This window comes from Betta splendens, chromosome 13 (genome assembly GCF_900634795.4).
Source record: "Betta splendens chromosome 13, fBetSpl5.4, whole genome shotgun sequence".
Taxonomy (NCBI): Eukaryota; Metazoa; Chordata; class Actinopteri; order Anabantiformes; family Osphronemidae; genus Betta; species Betta splendens.
The window spans coordinates 4,279,872-4,297,886 of record NC_040893.2 but is presented as its reverse complement, the minus strand read 5'-3'; the positions used below and the strand labels follow the sequence as shown (position 1 = coordinate 4,297,886).

General features: G+C 42.4%; 1 protein-coding gene across 16 annotated transcripts in view; it reads left to right on the top strand.

Annotated features, from left to right (window-relative positions):
* The window catches only part of phldb1b (pleckstrin homology-like domain, family B, member 1b), a 78,599-nt gene that overhangs the window by 15,934 nt on the left and 44,650 nt on the right, over positions 1 to 18,015 (top strand). For 13 of the 16 annotated variants that reach the window (XM_055514278.1, XM_055514280.1, XM_055514279.1 and 10 more), the window contains 2 exons: positions 10,481 to 10,606; positions 15,323 to 16,827. In XM_055514278.1, coding sequence (XP_055370253.1) covers positions 10,481 to 10,606; positions 15,323 to 16,827 — 1,631 coding nt within the window. Of the gene's footprint in view, positions 1 to 440; positions 887 to 10,480; positions 10,607 to 12,673; positions 12,945 to 14,000; positions 14,040 to 15,322; positions 16,828 to 18,015 lie in introns of those variants that run through there. The other 3 variants (XM_041073327.2, XM_055514284.1, XM_041073328.2) reach the window with 3 other exon arrangements.

The window sequence follows — 18,015 nt, the reverse complement described above, 5'->3', positions numbered from 1 at the left end:
AAACAAACAAATACAAAACTGCCCCCACACTCATTTCCTGTTTGTAACTACAACAGCTCAAAATGTCTTCTACCATTTTTTTTTACATAATCACCTAACTGATTACAACTAACAGTACATTTTATTAATGAGGGATATGAACAGATGGGGATCAGAGACGTGGTTCCTCTTCCCTACACATTTCCTTTAGTATCAAGTGTCTCTTGATGGCACTGTCTATATATTTTCTAATCATAATAGAATATAAACATCAGTATAACTCTTTTACTACGATTCTGTTTCAACACCCGGAACAGAACAAACACAGCGGTACAAGAGACTGAGAAACTATTACAATGAATTATACCTAAAGATCAGTGGTTGATGCTGATTTTTTCCCTTGTGGTCTCCTTGTCTGCTTATTCCACTTCATGCCTCTCTCTCTCTCTCTCACACTGCACAAGTCAGTGAGTGCAACCACCTTTTCCCCGTTCCTCCTCCTTTCTGGCCGCTGTGACAGCCTGGCTCTGACTGCGGCTGAGCGAGATGAGTGCGACGGTAGTTGGAGCTTCTTTTCTACGTGAATAGCCGGGAAGGAAACAATGGGCAGAGATTACAATGCCTCTAAACTCCCACATTGCTGTGAATGAGCTGGGCTACACCGAAGCGTCACTGAGCGAACCGGAGTTTTATCGAGTGGCCACGCAGCCGGCTTCTTTTGTCAACCGTTTAGGATTATCATAACAAAAGCACGCCGGGACGACGAATCCCCGCAAGCGTCCTTGCGCGAAACAACAGGAAGACACAGAGGACTAAAACCCGTGGCTTTAGATGAAAGTAGCAAAGGTGATGAGAACGGCAGAGGGAGGAAAGCCGTTCATTCATTTCAGCTAAAGTAAGTAAATAAGTAAGTGAACTGATTTAACGTGTAGTTGTAAGGTTTTCTGTGCTTGAAGGTTGGTGTTTGTGCTGGTTTTGGCTTCAATATCTTGTTTATCTCGTAACTCGATACTTGAAAATTACGTATGTACAGCTTCTGTTATTATTGCCTTAGAGGTACGAAAAATAACATACAACATTACTGTCGTGAATTTATGTATTAGATAATGCCAGTCTTTATTTACTTAGTCTGCTAAACACCAGCATAGCATTTAAAAATGCTGTTTTCACTGTTTGTCCACCAAACTTTACTCTAGTGGGCGACGAGTTAGCTAACGTTGTTTGTCTCAACGTTAGCTAACCGCGTTAGCAAATGCAGACGTTATTGGAATGAAAACCTGTTTATGATAAAATAATTATTTTGCATGAATGCATCGGCGTTATTAAAATTCATAAAGTAAAGTATTTATTCACACAATAGCATCAGTACGTTTGACTAAATGCAAGAAAATTTAAAACTGATAGATTTGTTAAGTGTTAAGTTAAGTTTGTCTCCAGCTTCAGGAGCTCCAAATATCCCCCTACTTCCACAGGGGTTCTGTTTATAGAATACAAACATATACAAGGCTGCCAGACCTGCAGATACCCAATGGCTTTACCAGTCGTCACTGTGTTGGTCTACTGTTACATTGCTATTCCTGGGTGCCAATGTAACCTAACCAAGGAGTGGTAACCAGAATAGAACAGAGCTGTCCTTTCATGCATTCTGTTTGGAGAGGCCTCTGAATCCACGACTTCTGATCAAGTTAGACAATTGAAACATGTCCCCTCAGTGAGCTATTGTGCTGCACACACTGCTGCTGTGATGATTATCTCTACACATGGCCAGCATCTGTCATCTGTGTCTGTCAGTGTGTTGACCCCAGTAGGAAGGATGTTCCCTCTGCAATCACTCGTCAGGCTTTTAGCAAATGTGATGTTGACTCCCAGCAGGCCTGAGCAGAGGTCAGGAACACGTGAGGGGTGACAGGGAAATCACAGTGCAGAGAGGGAGAGAAAGGAGGCTGGCATCAGCTGGGTCATATTATTGCTGACAACACCTTTAACTGTACATCCCCTGACATCATCAAGGTTGGGGCAACATGCAATGATGGCACCGTGGTTATAGAAAAGTTCTGGGTTTCTAGTGTTCTGAAAGGGTCCATTCATGAAAAAACAGCAGGGTGTATGTACGCTACTGTCTTATATGTAGGCCTCAATTCCTCAAATTTAACAAATTTAGGAATAATAATTTGTCTGTGTAATTAGATTACAGTTGTAATTAGACTAGGTAAGAGTTCAAATTGAAGGAAGAAAGTAGTTCAAAGTAAAACACTGCGCATATTATAACAAGGTGTTTGTTGTGACACTTCTAAACCACTTGTAGTTTGGTAGTGACTTATCCTCAGCCATCTGCCTCCTGGGGCAGGTTTAACAGCAGGGGAAAATCTTTTAGTTTCCCTGACCAAAAGGCGGGAGGGAGAAGGATGCGGGTGGGGCGTAACATCTGTTCGGACAAGTGATCACGGACCTCCAGCATTTTAATGTGATTAGTATTTGCTACAGATTTTACATCTAGTCTGTGGATGTGGAAGATGTTAGTAGCAGGACTGAAAGGGCTCATTAATTCAGTGTCATTCAAATCCTCATTTATTTTTCCTTAAGTTTCGGTTCTAATCTCTGTGTAACGTACACTTTGCACAATTGTATTTGTTATAGCAAAGCCCATGAGCATGACTGTGAAGCAGCTTCCCAGGAACAACCACTGTCCCTAGATGGCTTCCATCAGACTGGTTCAACCATGTGATCAACTCCTTATAACTTTCAATTTGCTTAGACAGTTTTCTCCATGTGTTGGGAACGTAAGCTCAAACCTATTCTTCCCAGTGTATTCATTTTTAAACCAACCTCATAACTTCCTGTGGTATGTGCATCTGTGTTTGATGGCCCTGGCTTGTTAAAGGCCAGTCATTGATTAATTGGTGGGTTTCACTGTCTGGCCTTTTACTGAGGTTGTAAACCAACTTTCCATAGCAACCGTCAGCCATCTTTGTCTGCAGCTGCTCTTTGTCTTAGTGACGTCAGGTGATGCTTTTTGTTTGTTCAACATTGATACTTATAGTTAGGTAAAGGTCTGTAAAAAGCTGCAGTAATTATTGGATAGGGAGAATTCATTTTTGTGTAACAGGATGTCTGCTAAGTCGATATTTAAGGTGATAGCTCCTTTTAGGTGTATGAAAGCCTTTTGTTGTGTGGGTAAGAAATTGTTTAAATCTGCTTAAGTGATAAGTTAGAGAAAATTTCAATATGCCAATTTCATAACTTACACTTTCTCAATCATTTGTTATATCTATATACTGCACCAACAATTTTTAAGTTTCTAAACTTAATATTCAAATCCAGTATCCATCAGGTGTGGGATCAGGCCTAAGCATGCTTAAGCAGATTAAACAGAACGCAAATTCAAACAAATATTTGATGCCACCCATTCCTGACACTAAATAACAACAAGACAAATCCAGTGGAGTCGAGAGTGTTAGTAACTACCTACCACTTTAAAAACTGTAGGCCACCAAGACTAATGTGAATCTACTATTACTTCTCTTTCAGCTTTTCCCATCAGGGGTCGCCACAGCGAATCATCCTATTCCATATTACTCTATCCTGGGCATCTTCTACACTCACACCAGCCAACCTCATGTCCTCTGCCAGCACATCCATGTATGTTCTCTTGGCCCCTTTCCTGGCAGCTCCATCTCTTGCCCTCTTGCCTGGCAGCTCCATCTCTAACATCCTTCAACTAATATATTCACTGTCCCTTCTCTGCACAGGTCTAAACCGTCTCAGTCTGGCCTCTCTGAATTTGTTGCTAACTGGCAACGTGAGCCGTCCCTCTGATGAGCTCGTTCCTGATTCTGTTCAACCTTGTCACTAAAGAGGACCTCAGCATCTTCATCTCTGTTGCCTCCATCTCTGCCTCTTGTCTCTTCCTCACTGCTACCGTCTCTAACCTATAGACAGGGCTGGTCTCACCACTGTCTTGTGCACCTTTCCTTTGAGTCTTGCTGACACTCTGTTTCACAACACTCCTGACACGCCCACCAACCCGGAATCACCTCTTTTCCACGCTCGCCATCACACTGAACTGTTAAACTACTGCATATTCTTCACCTCAGCCCCCTGTAGCCTCACTGTTCTACCTCCGCCCTCTCGTTTAGCCTAATACGTTCACCATCACCCCTGCAATTTCTAGCTTTAGGTTCATCACCCTGTCTGAGACTCTTTTCACCTCTAAATCATTGTTTCACAAACTTCCCCTTCAGGATCACTCTTACCCCATTTCTCTTCCGATCCACGCCATGGTAGAACATGGTAGTTTGTCTTCCACCTCGTCTCCTGCGCACACAGTACATCAACCTTTCTTCTCCCTATCATGTCTGCCAGCTCTCTACCTTTCCCTGTCATTGTGCCAACGAGTCCCTATACTCACATCTATGCTCCTGCCTTTCCTCTTCTCTCTCTGTCCACAAACCCTTCTGCCTCCTCTCCTTCAACCAACAGTAGTCCAATGTACACCGGCACCCTGTCGGTTAACAGCATCAGTTGTTAACCCGGGCCTCGACCAATCTGGTATGAAATTCTTATGGACGATTTGCATAGTTGTTTTTGGCAAGTTTTACGCCGGATGCCCTTCCTGAAACACAACCCTCTCTATTTATTCATGCTTGGGACTGGCACCCCGTGGCTAGGTTAGAGACTGATGTGAATAATAGGCCATTAATGAGATCATTTTGGTATTAACACTCTGTAGTTTTCACGACAGCTATCACTGTAGAATCCAGATTTTTCTCTTGTAAAAAAGCAAATATCACCCTGATGTATAGTGGAAATAACTAAAAGACAAAAGGGATCTAAGGAAAGAAGCTATATCCATTTATATATGAAGAGAAATACAGATAAATAAAATAGCTTATGGGATCCATTTCTTGGGTCTGCCTTACCCGAGTCCCTGACAGAACCATCTGGCCAGACTTGGACCCAGCCAGCTCCCAGTTTTGTCTCTGATCCAGCCTGTTTTTTGAAGTTTTTTGGGTTTTTTTTGGGACCCATGGATTTCTCCTGTACCAATCTACCCGGACATCTCCATGCCTTACCGGGAAGCAGCCAACCTGGAAGCAAAGCTGAGCATCATTGAAGTCGCGATCGTCTTCCTGGAGGAGGAGGAAGATTGCTGGTTAGATTTCCCCGGGGTGTGGACCTTCTTCGACTAGTTATGTGAGAGGTGCGAGGATTAGGAGCGTGATCTGCGCGTCATGCCCGCCTACGCAACAGCTCCTCGTTCCATGCCAGTTCCTGGATCAACGCCGACTTCGCCGCCGTCTTCAGGTCATGCCTTGCCGCCAACATCACAGCTGCCTCAATGCAGGCACTGCAGTGGTCTCCGGCGCTTATTTCACACCAGCTCCACCACGATTCCCGGCTCAGGTTTTGACTCCAGTTCCAGTGTCCTGTCAAGCTCCATGGTTCAGCCCAGTTTCCCAGTTGCCTTCCATTCAGGACGCTTTTCCACTTACTGCTGAGCGGCACCAATACCCACCAGCTACAACTACTCTGCTTAGTGGAGCGGTTTTGATGAATAACTCTCTCAGCTTCCCTCAGCCCGCATCTCCAGACCCCGTACTCACTCTTGAGCCTACTCTTGGAATTGGGCCACCAGATCTGGAAGGAATTGAAGCGCCTGTGCAGCCCTGTTCCTCATGTCACAGAACCACAGTCTGGTCCAGTCACAGAACCACAGCCTGTCCCAGTCTTAGTACCGAATTCTGTTCCAGGACCCATGTCACAGCCCATTGCACCAGTACCGCTCCAGTACACCAACTGTGCCCAGCTGAAGCTCCAGCGCACCAACCGCATCTCCAGACCCCGTACTCACTCTTGAGCCTACTCTTGGAATTGGGCCACCAGATCTCGAAGGAATTGAAGCGCCTGTGCAGCCCTGTTCCTCATGTCACAGAACCACAGTCTGGTCCAGTCACAGAACCACAGCCTGTCCCAGTCTTAGTACCGAATTCTGTTCCAGGACCCATGTCACAGCCCATTGCACCAGTACCGCTCCAGTACACCAACCGTGCCCAGCTGAAGCTCCAGCGCACCAACCGTGCCCAGCTGAAGCTCCAGCGCACCAACCGTGCCCAGCTCCAGCTCCACAGTTGGCTCAAGCACCAGTCCTGTATCCATGTTTGTTTCCACCCCTAGCCCTGCTGCTGCAGTCAGGTCCCACTTCTGTCGCTGCCCGATCACGCCCAGCTCTAACCCTGTTGTGTCCAGCTCAGCCACGTCTCGCTCAGGCTCCAGCCCCAGCTCAGCCACGTCTCGCTCAGGCTCCAGCCCCAGCTCAGCCACGTCTCGCTCAGGCTCCAGCCCCAGCTCAGCCACGTCTCGCTCAGGCTCCAGCCCCAGCTCAGCCACGTCTCGCTCAGGCTCCAGCCCCAGCTCAGCCACGTCTCGCTCAGGCCCCAGCCTGGCAACGCTGTACGCTCTCATTGTCTGCCGGGCTGGTGGTATCTCCCTTGGCTCCTCCTGCCACAGGGGTGGCACTGCCTCCGTTGTCAGCAACCTCCTCGACCCCTTCGGCTCCCTGGAGTGGCGTCCGCCTGGAGGACATCATCGACCCGCATGGGCTGTTGGGCGCGCCCTGTTTTGTTGCCGGCCGCCTCGACACTGCCCTCTTGGGCGACGCTCGCCTGGAGGACATTGTTGCTTCTTGCGGGGCTTAAAGCTCGTTTTTGGGCACTAAGTGTGTCACCCTGGCCTGGCAGCTGCCAGGCCAAGACTCTCCTCGCCACCACCCTCCTTGAGAGGATGGTTCGGACTTTGTTTTAGTCTTTTAGTCTTATCCGCGTCCCTGACACCCCCTCCAAATCTACCTGGGCCCTACCTGGGTCTATCAAATGAAAGGTTAAAAGTAGTAGAATAACGCCATATGACTATAATAGTGCTCACTATAATCTAAAAGCTTATATTGAATAAGCAAACAATACTTATAGGTAGGAAAGAGCAGGCTTTACTTTCTGGCCTGTTGACCTGAGTAAAGAGTCCTACAGGCAGGAGGAATAATATCCAACATATAGTGACCATGACTGTGGCATCTACATAAGTTACTGCTGTTACTATTATGTATAACTTGACATAGCTTTATCTTGGACCTAACATGAACTTATTCTAATAGAATGTTACATGTTCTCTGTTTGACCACCACTGGCTCCTCTGATCGAATCCTTTGGCAGCAAGTACTGCAGACTAAGCCGACACACTGGAAAGTTCTTGTGTGTATTATATGTGGTATTACCAGAGTGCAGGAATAAAAACACACAGATGTTATTAGAGAAATTATGACATACTAGGTTCACAGATTGTGCCGTCTAGGTCTGCTAAAAATTTCTTCTAATCCCACCAAACCCCTAAGGCATGGTGTGGCATTAATGCTGAATGGCCTAAGAGCTCCCATTTTAATTAATGCTCACCATTTATTCTTCATTCAAAACTAATTATTTACAGAAGGCATTTCTTCAATTGTGCACCATGAAGAATAACATATTGCTGTGTTTGTACTTTGCTGACGGCACCTTGGCTCACCTTGTTTGCCTTACAGTGTACACTCCACACACCAGTCCACTAGCCCACTCACCAGTATTGCATGTTCTTTCCTATATGTGTCATATTTCTATGTCGGTTAAAGTTTGACGCACAACTTTTCATTAGGCTGATCTCAGTTTGTACCACAGCTCGTTTCACTGAACTCAGCATTTTAGAACACTAATCCTGAAATGTTTGTGAACCACTGATGTCTGTAAGAATCACTGTTTAGCATGGGTCAGAGGGTTCATCTGAAGGAGGGAAAAGGAGAAGAAGACATGTGGTAATTTATTTTGCCTAAAGCCAGAAATCCACATACTGTAGATGTGGAACTGACATTTTAATGACCACCATGAAGCTATAACAGAGGCAGTCTTAGTCACTGCTGATAGATTATTAGACATTAATGAGATTTGCATGTTTCTTTGTTGATCATTGCCAATCATCTTTCACTCTCAGCCTTTTTAGTTTTGTGGTGTGAGGTGTTTATTTCTCTGCTTGGTTGGGGGTTTAATATATCTCTAATCTCATTAACAGTCCCACTGTGCTTCTGGTTAATAGAAGGATTTCATGTCTACATTACATCTGTTCAGTGCTACAGATAAGGTGGAAAAATCCCTGTTGTTTGGGTGGAGATGGGTACAACCCATCAGTAGATAAGCTCCCCTCAGCTTCCTCTGAGTACAGTTGTTGATTCTGATTCGGAAGACTCTGTCATACCTGTACCTAGTTTATTGACTTTTATTAAATTTAATAATTTTAACTATCTTTCATTCTTAAGATGCAAAATGGCTTTGCAATTGTGTAGTGTCAGCATGGTGTTGTCGCTTTGTAATGAGTAACCATGTGATTTATGAGCCAGTCCTCTGCTTTGGTCTGTAGGCTGAGTATGAAACATCAACTGTTTCAGCATCTCCTGATCTCTAGCAGAGATCTGAATAATGATCCTCTGAGACACAGGATCCTAAATCAATAATTGTTAATAATTTTTTTCATAATCTATTGTGTTATGTCTGTGTGTGTCCACACACATGATGTTAAGCAACTGTGCTGTGTCATAAAGGCTAAATTGATGAGTTCTATATACATCTATGAAAGCAGACACTATTGTCCTTGTAGTGATGATATTATAAATGCATTGGATTTTGTAATTAAAATACTTTTTAGAATAAATAAATTTTTTAGAATAAATAATAACCCCATTTTTATATATATATATATATATATATATATATATTATATATATATATATAAACAATAAATAACATTCACAGATCTGTTTATCTGACTTATTCTGAAACCTTATGGATTTAACCTCCAACCTGGAAGGGAAAGCCTTTTATAACTGTGGCCTCAGACTTAGAGGTGCTGATTCTCATCTCACCACACTGCATCAACCTGCCCTAACACATGTTGAAGGTTGACAAAAAACAACATTGAGGCTGCTATTTTGAACCTTTGTCCTCATTTTTTTCTCCAAAATCCTTTCCCCCTGCTTGACAGAACTGCTGAACAAAAATTATGCTGTGTTACAGTAAGTGATGGGTTTGTGATGACTGTATTATATACTCTACTTTGAGCCATGTTCTTTTAACCGGAAATTTCTTTATAAATACCTTAACTACTCTTTACCAGGATATCATGTCAGTGCAAGTCAAAGGTTGGAATGTGTGTGATGAGTCAGGAATTGTGGAAAGATCGCTGCCAGGCAGACGAATCAGGGGCTTGGTGGGAAGGAATAAGACATTGCTCAGCTGGCGTGGCTCTATAAAAACCGCAGTATACCATCCTGATTATTTTTTCCAAATGTTGTTTTCAGCTTATGACCAGCCTGATGGTGTGCCCATTTTCCTGTTAATGACACATGCAAATAATATCAGTATCAATATAAGCTGTCTCTGCTATGGAAAATACCAACCACAATTGATGGCCCTGATGGAAAGTTCCTGCCATTTCTTTCAGATGATGATTAGGAAAAATGAATACTAATGAAAATAGGCAGAGGTCTGTACTTGCCATGCACCTTGTGGAATTTGTTTTAGTCATATAAATGCTGTTGAGCCAAATATGTTAAGTGAACCCACTGAGTGTTTGACTTAATTGTTGGAATGGCAAGAACCTCGTACTTGGGATCATGGCCGTGAAGAAATTGTCTCCTGAATCAGGACAGCTATTATGTGTTTGTTGGTCGTTGTCACTTTGGGCTACTTTGCATTGCATTCAGAGTTCTGGAGCTGATAGAACTCCCCCTCATAAGTCCAACCTTATTGTCTTTCAGGGTTCAGCAAAAAACAGAAAGCACTAGTTGTATTCTGTGAGCACATGGCAAAACGTCCTTTCAGATGTTTCAGAGGACTTTTGCAAAGGATTAAATTAGAATTTCTCTGCATAGAAAATATGCAGGAATCTGATTTTCTATTCATTCTTAAATATTACCTGCCATCGTTTGGGTCAACCCCCATTGAAAATCTTTGAAGTTTTCCTTTTAAAATGAAGATTTTGACAATTGACAAAGGATGTCTGTGGGCTAAGTGCTTAAGGCTTGGCTTAACTTGGCATATCTTACCAAAGCTCATTGTTTAGTCTTTTTCAAAATGCCTTTAAGTGTGCTTTTATGTATTGTCTTCTAACATTCGTGAGAGTGCTTTCCAAAATGTCCAAAGTGTCAACACTTTGGACAACAGTTCACCATCATTCTGCAATCACCCTTGCAAAGATCTGACACTTTCTTACAATTAATAGCAGTTCACTCAGGGTGTGCACATTTGATACAGTAACTTAAAGTATTATTTGTTATACAAAATATAAGATTTGACCTTTTTTTCAGGGGCACTACAGAGTGTGGGTTAACTGTGTCTAGAAAGCCGGGGGGCTTAATAAATAAAAATAAAAACACTAACTAGTTAACTTTTTTTTTTTTGTTAACACAAGTGACTCTGTTTTTCAGGTTGTATGCTGTGTTTTGGCCAATCATCCTTCTTTCGCTTCAATCACCCAGAAGAAGCCTTGAAGATGAAGAGCATGATGCCCCATGGAGGCAGTTCATCCACAGGAGAATACAGAATATGCACAGGTACTACATAACACTAACTTTCAGTCTTATATAAAACACTTTATTAACAAAAATGGTCGAAATTGTTGGTAGTCTTCTGTTGAAGGAGAAAACAATTGCAATGGCCATTTTAGCGAATTGTTCTTTAATTTTGCTGTTGATGATGGCTGTCAGAAGGGATAAGTATAGCATGCAGCTGGGCTTGCTGTTTTAGACTTCCTGTGTAATGAAAGCCTTCCGTTGTTTAGAAACATACCATTTTCCCCAATTATGCATTCCTGAGAAGCATTTAGGTGAAGACTGCTTACACCACTCACTTGATAAGGTCCACATATCTGTTATGTTTGTGTAAGACAAGATAAAAATCAAACCAAGCTAAACCTAAATTATTATTTTTAGACATTTCTAAGCTCTTCAGTGTAAAATACAGCTGTAATTTTGATTTATACAGTGCATTTGAAACATGCTAACATTATGATTATCAGCCCAGGTGTCTTCAGACTCAAGGTAGCTAATCTTATCTAAATTTTATTTAAAAAAAAAAAAAAGAATCTGAATTATAAGTATCAGGGTTTTGCTCAAGTGTGTCTGGTGGATGCGGTCCTCCTCACCACATCCACTAAAAATTTAACAATTCTGATTATTTAACAAAATACGACATACATCAAATGATTATGATGATGAAACAGAGACACCCAGATGTATAAATATGTAGACTTTGGTCACATCGACACATGCAGAGAGTCTTTATTTATCTGGCTTGAAGTCAAAAGTTACCAACAATTGTCAATGTTTTTTTGTCTACATGAAAGTATATTTATGGTTGCATTCTACTCTGTACAATATCAGGCACATGACGAATTCATCAATTATGCAAAATGTACTTGTTTGATGAATTCACCTGTCTGTTGTTTAGTTGCAGCAGTGTTTGCCCATACATTGAACAGCTGTTTTTATTAGTTTGCTGTAATTCAGCTACCACGTCTTTAGTGATTGGACATTCCTGTGCTCTCCGCCAAGGCAGCAGATGGCTTTGTGGACATGAGCTGCTTACTTAAAGTGGCAGACGGCTAGTGTTACAGAGACTAATTATAAAGGACTAGCTTATTTCTACTGTCTGCCCTCTTTCCACCCTGCCTTCACAGGTTTCCCCTTCATGTACTAAGCCAGGACTATGGGTTGGTACATGAAGCCAGGACTCTGGGTTGGTGTTGCTTTTTAATAAACAGACTTAATGGTGTTGTGCTTTAGCTTATCTGTCACTAGCTGCTTGACAGTTTGTAAAAAAAGGTTTGTGATGCAGTTGTTATATGTTCAAAGTAAAATCAACTGTCTGTTGGATAGATCATAATCAAATGATAATTTTCCATTTCTAAGTAATTTTCTTTTAATAATCCTTCTGGAAAAGGGTGTGTTCATTTCTATCTTATAACTGCTCATTAAGTGTTCATTCACAGAATTTAAGTCAGGTTAAACAATTCTTATCTGAAGTTCATTCATAATTTGTGAAGTCTAATTAATAATTATTAATGGTCAAGAGTTGGTGCAAAGTGTCTTTCCCAAAGACACACACCTGGTGAGAGATAGGACTCAAACCTGGGTCTTCAACATGCTAGTTCATTTAGCCCCACTGACTAAAACATTTCTATCTGTGCTCAGACTAGTTTAATTAGTTATAAAAGTTAGTTATAAAATCTAAATTGGAAAGACGCAGTTAAGTGCATTATGCTGCTATTTGATAAATATTGGCTCATAATTTCAGTCAAATGTCACTATTTACGTTATATTTGGTGATGTTAATTCGTTATTCTTCGTCTTCCAAATGACACGTTAAGCACTAGACAATGATAAAGCAATAAAGCTCTTTTAAAAAGCACTGTAAATCACGCAGTTTGTCACATACTTTGACAAGAGCTGCCCTAAGTTAGCCATGCCAGCGGAAGTAAAGAGCTTTTACTTCAAGATAAAATGCAACACTTTGTGGCATGATGAGAATGTTTTGTTTTGAGTTTACAGTAAACGTCTATATGTGCGAAAACCTATATATTATGGAGGATAAGGTTTAAAAACACTGGGGACTTTGGTATTTGGCGTTTTGTGTAATGGCAGTCCGGCACCAAAACAAATTGGACTTTTATTTTGATACGTATGACCAGGAATTGCTAGATGTGATTGAACTAGATTCACTAACCCAACTGCATGCAGCGGTATAGGCTAGCATCCCAACCCCCGGCCGAAACATCACCTAGATGGTAAATCCTTCCCGGTGTGTGTGAAGACAGACACGACAGGGCTCCGTCACACCCGGTGTGTTGCCGGTGTTCGGAGGATGTGGGCCAAATTGTGTGACACATAGCAGGTGAACAGCACTGACACAGACTGGGTCGCAATTGTATTCATGTGAGTAACCCTATTGCTTAATGCCTGAGCTTTGGGCGAGTAAAGTAATACGAACCGGTCATACGCCAAACTTCAGAATCTGCCTGTTTAACGGTCCTTCGCCAGTCTGGGAAATTAGCCATAGCGTAGCACATAACATACGTAATGCGATTCACTGAAACTAAGATCTTTATTCAACATACAAACAATAAAAATGTTGAATTCGAAACCATATATTCCTGTTGGGGTCACAATAGCAGCGCATTTTTTTCGTGACATAAAATATTACAAATGTCAAATGATCCGAACGTGTATTTAATGCAACGAATTCTAACCGTCGATGTCGTTGATGTCGAATCTGGGTGGCAGTTATATTATTGTGTTAAAAATACAGCTTTACTGGTTACCGGGATCGCATAAAATCGATCCTTTTTTAATGGAGTTTGGCATAGGTGACTGGAGACGATAGCCGGAGTCTGTATCCCATGACATCATTGCATGGGCTTTCCCTTAGCAAACGCTTGGCATTTGTTTTGGACACCCCACCCCCTCGTTTGTAAATAAGATTCAGCCGTTTCTGAGAGAAAAGACACACAGATGATACAAATTGTGAGCACGTTACTACAACATAAGGTCAACAAAAATGTATTCAGATTTCATTGTGTGCAGGCTTGAGCTTTGTTGTAAGGTAGAGTCATAGGGTAGCAGGCAGGAAGCTGCCCCCATCTCTGGTGAACACAGAAAGCTAATGCAATATTTGTAAAGCTTATGCATTTTAGAGCCATTTTAGAGTGTATTACATCATATTTATTACATGATATTTTTCTATTTAAAGCTATTGAGATCTATGTTTGTTTTTGTATTATATGTCAATGTCTTGTGCCATTTCAACACTTCAGCATTATTCATCCCTCAGCCATTTCCTTTTACCGGTGCAGGACAAACACTGCATTTATACCAAGACTAAGTCAGTACAAACACATTTTATTTAACATTAATACAACCTAATCTGTGTTGTGATTTTTTTTGCCTTAAGGCCCTGCCAGTGAACCTGCTATGCAGCAATGCATTCACAGTATGTAATAAAAATCACAAAATCACACACATCAAACTATGCTGACATCAAGGAGACCCTGATAAGATTACCTGTCCTATGTTCTACATTGCTTTTGGTCACGCAGTAATTGGTTTATGTAGGCACATTTTCTCCTGATATCGGTCTGATGTCCAGGCCCATCTGTCTGTTCATACGCTTTTTAAATCACCATCTCTCTTGGCTTACTTGTCCTCGGCGGGTTTCAGTGTACAGATGTAAAATGCAGAATGATTTTGAATGCATATTGAATAGTATGGACAAAGTTATAATTGCATATGAAAGCTCTGAAATGTGACCAAAGTGTTTCATATGATGATGTTTTTATCTGGAAAGATTTATACAGAAAAGAAACTGTTAAGCAACACAGGAAGCCTGATAACATGGAAACCTTTCAAATCATCATCAAGTCATTGACGCACTAGACATATTTTACTGTCATGATATTTATTCACTTATTCACTTTAGTTACTTACTCACATAGTGCAAATTCACAACAAATGTCATCAAAAGGCACCTAAATAGGGTTTAAGATGTTATACAACAGAAAAACAAAATTATAAAAAAAACAAATGAAATTACTTGTAAGCAAATACTAGACAACAGTGGTGGGCAAAACTTCATATATTAGAAGAAGCTCCAACAGATCAGAAGGTGGGCAGCTATCAGCGACAGCTGGTTGGTGTGTCAGTGTAGAGAAAGCAAAAAAATTGGCTCACTGGATACATATGGTGCAGTAGAAAGTTACAAAAAGAGGAAACACACAGGCAGAAGTACAACCACAGGAGAAAAGAGAGACAAAGTTAATCACATTTAATATAATGGTCACATGTAAGCGGGTAAAAGAAGAAAAGGTGATGGGAATAGCTAAGAGAAGCTCATTAGTTACTCTAACCAGTGTTGTTTCTGAGTTTTGAGGTAGTCTAAAATGCCACTGGATATGTAAAGGTTATACTTACAAATGTGGAATTGGATTAGAAGTAACATTTTTTATAGTAGTCAAGCTGGGATATGTTGATGATTTTTATTAATTCTAGAAGCAAACTTAACATATTATATGGCGAAAAGACATACAGTATTTGTATATGTATGCCATTTGCGGGAAGATTTACCTCTAATGGTTATTATTTTATTTGTAAAGAAAGTTAAAGATTTTGACTCTTGCTTTGCTTAGCCTTTTCCCCCATATATAATGAATAATATTTGGTTTTAGCAACTGAATTTACATATGTCCTGTCCTAATATTCTGTCTTATCCTCTTTTAGACATAGAGAGTCTAGTCAATGGGAATTATCAGGCCAACCCTGCACAGTCTTCCACAACTGCTGACAGACCTCAGTCTGAGCACAGTTCAATAGTCAGCTCTATTGAGAAGGACCTGCAGGACATCATGGACACTCTAGTCATGGATGACCCTCAGCCTTCTTCGTCTGAGACCAAAAAAAACCCTGGAGGCCAATCCATTGCCCACTCTCCTCTGTCGCCTTTGGTAAATGGAGGAGGCCGATATCTGCTGTCCCCCCCTATCAGCCCAGGGGCCATGTCTGTAGGTTCCAGCTATGAAAATGCATCCCTGCCCTTTTCCCCTCTCTCCTCACCCTCAGCAGCCAGTAGCGGGAGTATTACCAGTCCATCTCCTAGTGGAGGACCCCAGGACCAGAGTTCTTCTCTGCCACCAGTGCCTGTCCGCTCCTCTAGCTACAACTTCACCTCACAGCCTCCGCCTATACCCCATCCTCGGACCATATTGCCTAACTTCAGTAGTGGTGGTTCAGATCAGAAGGTCCAGGAAAGCCCCCGACTACAGAGGAAGTTCTTTTCAGAGGCTCCTCCAAGCCCCAAGCCAAGCCGCAAAGGACTAAGCCAAGATGGATCTGAGTGCCCTAGACAGACCCCCTTTTTGACCTTGGATGAATCTCTCAGTAGTAGAAATTTTGTGCCAAGTAGCCCGAGGCTTACTTCAAAATTTTCCACCTGCTCATCCCCTTTGCTTTCCAGTCCCAGGACCAAGACAACCGCAGGGCTCCAAGAAAACCCTTCCATCCTCTTTAGGGAGCTACCCAATGTTTCTGATCACTCACTTACCTGCAGCCCTTCCAGACAGCTTCCCCAACCTACCAGACCCTTTCAGCCTCCTTTAGACCCCATTGTTCATATCATTCAAGGGTCCCCACTTCAACAGCATCCACGTTCACTGCAACCACCTGAAAGCCCTCATTTGACCAGAAGGAACCTGGAGCTGAACGGAGCCAGTGGAGCAAGCAGTAGTTTGAGGGAGCTGCCCCCTCTTAGCCCCTCTTTGGGCCGGAGAGGGGTCCCGGTACTTCCTGGGGCACTACCTGGCACAATACCAACTTTGATGACTCCAGATTGCCCCTTAGGTCTCAGCAAAGTTGTTCCAGAAAGTCCAAGACTTTGGCGCAAGAGTGGCTCTATCTCTGAGGAGCCAGTGTCCAGTAGGTCAATCAGAGCACGTAGTCCATCTCCTACCTCTATGATGATAGAGGCTGGTGTTAGTGGCAATGTAGGTGTTTGCAAAGCAAGCTTTGGGAATCCCCTTTCTCCAGCTTACAGTCTGGGGTCCCTGCCTAGCTCCTCTCCCGTTGCCAGCCCCAGGACCCACAGAAAGATGTCTGCAGGGAGACCCCATCCTGGAATCAGAGAAAGAAAGAACAGCATCACCGAGATCAGCGACAATGAAGATGAGCTCCTGCAGTATCACCGACGACAAAGAGAGGAGAGACTTCGAGAGCAGGAAATGGAGAGACTGGTAAGTCCGTAAGACAGTGTTGGTTGTGTAACGATGGCATGTGCTCAAGCTGTGTTTTAGTAAATGCTGCTGGTACTAGATGGTTGCTTGAATTTGTTGGTACAATTACAATTAGTATCATACAGTACATTCATTCAGTCTGATTACCCTGCACAAATTAAAACAAAATTTTTGTGGGTTTTGCCTCCTGAAGGAAGGGAGTGTAGCAACTGCAGTAGTGATGTGACGTTCACGAACGAGCTGGCTCTAAGAGCCAATGATTTGTAGCGAACGAGAACAGCTGACTCCCGTCAGGGAGAACCGAATGTTCATCCCCCTATTTGTCAGCTCTGCTGAAAATCCATACACACAAACGGGCGACTGCTTTTATGGGCACACCATTCTGCCAATCACGTACGAGGATTGAGTGTAGTGGTACAGGTACACAGACGGGGAGCCAGATTTAAAAGCAAGCGTGTCGGGACAAAAGACGGCGAACCTGAGTGCAGACTTTGTAAAAATAAAATATTAGTCAACCTCCACTAAACATTATTATAGTGTTATAATGTTAAGACCTAAAGGTTTGATTAGAAAAAAAAACACTACTCACTACTCAAAAAACTCACTTTAATGCAATTTTCTATAAAATGTTAAACAGTAGTAAGGCTTTTATGAAAACACGGAATAAACAAATTCTTAGAAACACACAAACCAACCCAAATTCGGCTAAATTCTAAGGCACAGAGTGATAATAAATTAGGAGCCCATTGGGAGCCACAAGAGCTATTTTGAGAGGGCCGAACCTGAAGAGCCAAATCTGTGAAAAGAGCCAGACTTCCCATCACTAGACTGCACCCTTTTAGTGTTTGGAAAAGTAGGTGTAACCAAGCCCATAAACCATGTGGGTGGACTGTCTGTAACTTGGCTGTCTGCTGCTGCCATGCGGTCTGGGGACACACAGATGAGACCATAGCAACCGCATTGTTTGTTGTTGGGACAGCAGACGTAGACATCTTGAACTTGTCTGCCAGTCTATATGAATCTGTTGAGTAAAAGCCTTTTTTTTAAAGCCTGTGTTCGTGCCCGTGTATAACAAAGGTTGTCAACTCTGCCTGTAATTGTAGTGCATTTATACAGCAGTGGCAAGACTGACACTGAGGCAGCATATACTCTCTCTTTACGTTCCAGGTTGTATTCCGTTACCTCTAA